The 6,000-nt window shown below is 56.2% G+C and overlaps 1 protein-coding gene across 1 annotated transcript in view; it reads left to right on the top strand.

Moving 5' to 3' along the window:
- Positions 1-830: 830 nt before the first annotated feature.
- LBH (LBH regulator of WNT signaling pathway) overlaps positions 831-6,000 on the top strand; it is a 28,786-nt gene continuing 23,616 nt past the window's right edge. Inside the window, exons 1-2 of the mRNA XM_004029055.5 lie at positions 831-1,356; positions 3,998-4,100. Of these exons, the coding sequence (XP_004029104.1) occupies positions 1,331-1,356; positions 3,998-4,100 (129 nt within the window). The 5' untranslated portion in view covers positions 831-1,330. The remainder of the gene's footprint in view (positions 1,357-3,997; positions 4,101-6,000) is intronic.

Genomic DNA, 6,000 nt, shown 5'->3' with positions numbered 1-6,000 from the left:
TCTTTTAAAAAGCTGATTAACTTCAAAGCCAATTTAATTTTGCTTAGTTTTTGATCTCCCCACGCCCCCTTTCCTCAGCCCCTATACACAGGTAGGTGAGGGTTCTAAAGCCATTTTACAGGCGTAATTGAAGCGGAGGCCACAGAGGGGCAGCGCTGGGACCCGAGTGAGACTCCCATCATGTGGCTCTGGGGGGCTGCGCAGCTTTGACTGCCTGGACAGACGCCCAGAGCTGCAATTCCTGGGCAGTGTGGGAGGCGTTCGGCTAAAGCTCTTTGTTTCTGCTGTCATGAGCGACTCCTCGGAGAAGACGTGGGAGTCAAGGATGGGGGGCGGCGTGCACACCGCCCGCCCACACCTGCCCGCGCTGCAGACCGTGCGTATGTGTGTCTCCAATGGAAAAATCCTACCCAGGACGACACCACACCCTTGCTCCCACAAATAAAACCTTCCACGGAACTCAGGGCTGCAGACCAGCCCTTCGCAAGCCAACGCGCCCCGTGGGCCCTCGGTCCCCCGACTCCGCGTCTCTCCCACCTTCCCACCGCTTCTTCTTTAACCATGCTCTTGTTTCCCCTCGCTGATCGCAAGGCTGCGGGCGAGGATTCCAGAGGGAGGCCTAGTCTGGGGAACAAACGCTTCAGAGGGGTCCCGAGGTGGGCTGGGGACAGCCAGTGGATGGGAAGGAGGGCGCTGGCGCCGGGCGGCTGGGGTGGAGGAGTGGCGGGCGCCCTACCCCGGCGCAGAGCAGCCGCCGAGCTGTCATGTCCGGAGCGGCCCCCGCGCCCTCCTTGCGCCCACCTCCGCCACGCTGGAGTTCGGGGTGTGCGCGGAGGGGGCTGTGAGCGGGAAGCGGCGCGGACGCGGAGTCCGGGCCGGTGCGAGTAAGCGCGTGTGCGCGTGGGAGAGCGGCGGGAGGGGGCCGGGCTCGCAGCCGCAGCGAACCACTGCCCCGGGAGCAGAGCCGAGCGCGCCCCCGAGCCGCCGCCCGCCAGAGCTGCGAGCGCTGAAGCCATTCATGATTTTGGTGACGTTATTCCAGGAGTGGGCGAGGGAGGGCGGGGCCTCTCGGGGCCAAGCCCCGCCCCCGCCCTTATAAATACGGCTTCCCGGGCTCTTTGTGGGGCTGAGAGCTCAGTGGAGAGTGGGGAGTTGTGTCCACCTTGCCGACGTCGCTAGCCGTGGGGCTGTCCTGGGAAGGCGGACGGCGAGCGCCCGGTGTCCGCACTCGGCCGCCTGCCGTGCCCGTCTGCGCCCGTGTCATCCTCACTCGGGACGCAGGGACCGTTTTTAAATCACAGGGGCGTGTGTCAGCCTGCCCTAGGACTTCATGTCTATATATTTCCCCATTCACTGGTGAGTACCCTGCGCCTGCGGCGGGCGTCCGTCTCGCGGCGGTGGCTGCGGGCCCGGGCGCCTGCTTCGTGCCGGCTCCGGGTGCGAGGGCAGCCGGCGGCGCGGGCGCTCAGCGCTAACCCGCCGCCCGAGCCCGTGCAGGAGTCAACGTCAAGGTTGCAAAGGTGGGGGTGGGGGGAGGGGGTGCTGAGAACATCCAGACAAAGGACGTGAACTCGGAGCCCTCACCTAAGGGACGGCCGGAGGGTTTGTATTGGTTGGCGGGGGAGCCAGGGGTCACGTGTGAATCCCCCCCAATGAAACCCCCCCTATGCGGAGAGCTGCAGGAGGCTCGCGCCCCACTTGGCGCAGGGGGGCTCCTGCTCTTCCCGGGCCCCTCCTCTTTTTCTTTTTGTTTGCATGCAAGTCTCAACGTCGAGGCCGGCTGCAGCGGGGCCGAGCTGGTGCTGCCGCAGGGTTTGCAGAGCTCCGGGGGGGTGGGGGGCGGGAAACGCTCTCCCCACACGTAACCCCACTAAAGCCACAAGCAGCAGGGCACACGCTGCAGCCTCTCAACCCCTGCCCTCTCCATCGCCCCTAGAAACCGACGCACATTGGTGGGGGCCGGGACTGGGAGGAGCCGCCTTCGCCGTGCTGAAGGGGAAGGAGCCCGGGCCGGGCGCGGGGCGTCGGAGGTTTGCCCCGGACTGGGGATCGGAGCCGGGAGGGATGCAGAGAGAGGCAGGCCCCTGACTGCTGGGACTTCCTTGCTGGCAGTTTCTTCCTTCCTGCTCTGGGTTAGAGGAGAAGCGGCCGGGGGCGAGCGCCGGCAGCCCCGGAGCGCGCTCTCAGGTGCGGACGTGGGGAGCTCGGCCCCGAGTCTCCGGCAGGCGCTGAGCGAAGGGAAAACCGGCGCAAGCCTCGGCGGGGTCCGGCCTGGCCCAAGAAGCGGAAAGTTCATGCTTCTCGCTTCAACTTTTCGGGCCGGCGCCACAGCCCTGAGCGAGGAAGAGCCGCCCCTACGTCAGACTCTTCACCCTGCGTGCGCTCTTCTGGCTCCTTTCTTTGGAGGTTGCCAGCAGCCTTTCCAAGACCCGGGAGGAAACTGCCTTTGCAGGGCCCAGCTCCCGAACCTAAACTTGCCTCAAAGCCCCGCATCTTCTCTTAGTCTCCCTGCCCCCATCCGTCCCAGCCTGGCAGTGTTTAGAGAGGGGACTGAACTTCCCTCTCTCAACAGTTCAAGTTCCCCCACCCCGAGGCTTGTGTACCCTTCTTGTGGGTGCCCCTCCCTTGCCTCTCCCGTGGTGTGTGAGCAGCTAGGTGCCTTATTATAGGTGAAGCTTTGAAGGCTGTTGGAGGCTTTGTGCCTTTGGCTGCTCAAAATTTGCCAAGGTGGGTGTTTGGACCCATTAGGAATATTATGAGAAATTAAGGTTTAAGATTATTTCATCGATTAGCACTTGCAGCTTGCAATGCTTTTGTGCAGACATTAGCCCTTAACCTAACTGTGAGGTATGCACTATTACCATCAGAGTAACAGACAAACAGGACACTTGCGGCTCAGAGAAGTTACAGGACCTGTTCAAGATCACACAGCTCTTGAGGGGCAGAGCCTAGAACCTATTGCTTCTGTTTCTAAATCCAGTGTCATTTCTTATCTATGTAGTAACCATACAATTGAAGAGGAATCTGGTACCCCTGTTTCCTTAGATACTGTCCCTCAAAAGCCTTCCCCATATTTTTGTTTTAAACCATGTGCACAGGCACGATGGTGGAAAGCATTGGGTGCTGTGTAGCAGGTACCTGTATTTGGTGCTTATGTTCAGCATTATGTGCACAGGATCCTGTATGTGCCCAGAGCTTGTGCAAGGATAAGGGAATATTCGTATCCTGCTTAGAGAGTACAAGGCACTTTCACATGTCAGCCATTGGTGGGCCAGCTTGGCCCCTCTGGAAATTTCCTTTGCAATCAGAGTCGGGTATCCTTAAGGCTTTTAATCCAGGGGATGTTTTTCAAGCTGTGAGCATGCAGCTGCTGTGTCTGGGGCTAGAGAAAGGGGATGGATGGCAGATGTGAAACTTGCAGAAGAGCTGACCCCTTGGGGCTTTAAGTGGAACATTTTGCCAAAAGGAGCACCAGAGAGACAGAAATTTAGGAAAGCTGTATGATTGGACTTTGTTTCCCTCCAGTTGACCTGTTATTGTTATTGTGTAATAATAATATATAGAGTTCCCCTTTGGAAAGTTCATGTGAGGATTATTTTTATTCTTAGTTGGAGAGGTGAAGGGAGACGTGGTTGAAGTGGTTTTAATATGGACAGATGGACTCAGCTACCTACTGTTTTGGTTTCTCTGGTTCTGTCATTTAAAGAAACATTCAGGGTCCCTCTGTGCCAGTGGGACTAGAGTACAGGAGAGGAGGGAAGAGGTTTGCCAGAGAGGTCTGCAGACAATGGGCTTTGTCTGTTGCGGCTGAGCCCTGGGGCTGTGGGCTTGCAAGGCGCTTCCTCAGGGTGTGAGCTTGTTTTGCTGCAAGTTCTGTTTTGAACACCTCTCTTCCTGTCTCCAGACAGTCCCCTGATCCCACAGCAGTGAATGCATGAAGAGTTAGGAATGTGAAAGCGCGTGTGTTTGTTGACTTTTGGTCTGGGTTTCTTGGCAGCCCCGACTATCTGAGATCGGCCGAGATGACTGAGGTGATGATGAACACCCAGCCCATGGAGGAGATCGGCCTCAGCCCCCGCAAGGATGGCCTTTCCTACCAGGTGAGTAAGTCCTGGCTCCCCTCTGACTCTCTAGAGCCTAGTGGTTTTTGCTGGGGGTGAGGACAGACTTGGTTTTGCATCCCAGTGCCACATGTAAGAGCTGTGGGACTGTGGCAGAGTCCCCTAATGCCAGTAAGCCTCAGTTTCTTCATCTGTAAAATGGGGCAACAATCGTCCTTATCTCCTAAGATTGCGGTAAAGATTCACCATGACAAGTGGATGTGTAGGAAGCATTCCTAGTGTCTGGGACAGATAAGGGCTCAGCAAGCATTAGCCATTGTGATGAATTGACCCTACTGGCTCTGTGAACTTTGCCATTCACTGCAGCAAAGGAGGAAATGATTTGTTTAGTCGATTGAGACCAGAACTTTCCATCCCAGCCATGCCTGGGGTAGTAGAAGCATTGCTGTCGGGGGCTTCTGCAGAAGGGTGGTCTGGTGGGGATAGCCATGTCCAATGCTGCTTTCTTCCTTGGGTTGATTATTGACCTGTTGATTCAGAGTTAACATTCAAACCACTTAGAGAGGAAGATATTTTCCCCAGAGGGAGGCTAGCTCAGGGATGCTATTGCTGGGATCTTGCTTGGAGATCATCCTGTCTGGTGGATCCAAAATGCACAAGGATCACAAAAAGGGACCAGAGTGAGCCCTCTGGACTCTTACCCCAGCCCTCTCTCTGGCTTGCCCTGCTGCCTCTCTACTGCCCCTGGGTTGGGGGTGGGAGCAATGGAGCACCTGCAGTTCCCTCTGGGCTGTGAGCTGGTTTGGGGTTTTGGAGGAGAGTTCCTATGTCGTTAAACTGGGGGGAGGGAGGAGTCTCTTCTTAAGGAAGACCTTGGGGCCAGGGAAGTTGTGTAGGATGGCCAGCCCAGGGAAGTCGAAAGGGAGTGTGATGGGTCCATGGGTCCGTGCTACAGACATGAAGGTATGCCCACTGCACGCCAAGCACTCTACAGACGCTGCCTTGCTCACATCTTACCACAGCTCCCAGGCGGGGATCCTCACCCTGTTCACAGATGAGGAAATGGCTCAGCCTGAGTCAGTGACTTGGGTCTGTCTAACCCCAGAGCCTTGTTCTTCTGATGTATTGTGTGTCCACACCATGGCTTGGTTCCGCTAGGGTCTAGGTTGACTCTGGCTGGTCATTTCTTAGAACTGTTCCAGGGACATTTATTTTGTAAATTAAAAAAGAAAAAAAATCAAATAGAAAGCCAGGGAGCCAGGGTGGGTGCCATGGAGGGAAAGTAATCAGACAGAACCAAGCTAAAAGCTCAGGCAGGGTCACTTAACTTCAAACATGCTTGGGAGGCTAAGGAGGCCCCTTTGTGTTGTCTATATTGGCAGGCCTGTCTTGAAATAAGTAGCCATTAGCTTGAAGGGGATGTGTGGAGCAAGGGGGAACTCTCTTTCCTACGTTTGACTTTTCTACCCTCCTTCCCCAGAGTGGGTCTGAGGAAGACAATTGAGGGCCCCCCAACCTGGTGGGAGGGGTAGAAGTTTCCTGGCCTACCAGCCAGGGGGTTTTGGATAGCAGTTTCCAAGCCCCTGAGTCAGAATGAATCTCTTTGTGGTTACAGGTGAGGTTCTCTTTCGGTTCTGGGTTTTAGATTTCCATCACAGAACCTTTCCAAATGCAGTCATCTGTTCATCTTGTGTGTGCTTTTCATATTTTCCTTTTAAATACATCCCAGGATAAAGGGCCAGGCCCTATAGGGCCGTTTTCTCAATACTTCGAGTCCTTCAGGCCATTCTGCTGGACCTGAGACTCAGGGCAGGTGGTGAGGGAGGAAGGAGCTGGGGGAGGAAGGCCAACCTGGGGCTGCAAGGGCAGTAGGAAAATAAAATCACCTCTGGGTGCCTGACACATCTCAGCACTGCCTGAGCAAAGGATCCGCACATCT

This window comes from Gorilla gorilla, chromosome 12 (genome assembly GCF_029281585.2).
Source record: "Gorilla gorilla gorilla isolate KB3781 chromosome 12, NHGRI_mGorGor1-v2.1_pri, whole genome shotgun sequence".
In the NCBI taxonomy this organism is placed as follows: domain Eukaryota; kingdom Metazoa; phylum Chordata; class Mammalia; order Primates; family Hominidae; genus Gorilla; species Gorilla gorilla.
Note: the sequence above shows the minus strand (reverse complement) of the source record. Positions and strands in the feature narration are given on the sequence as shown.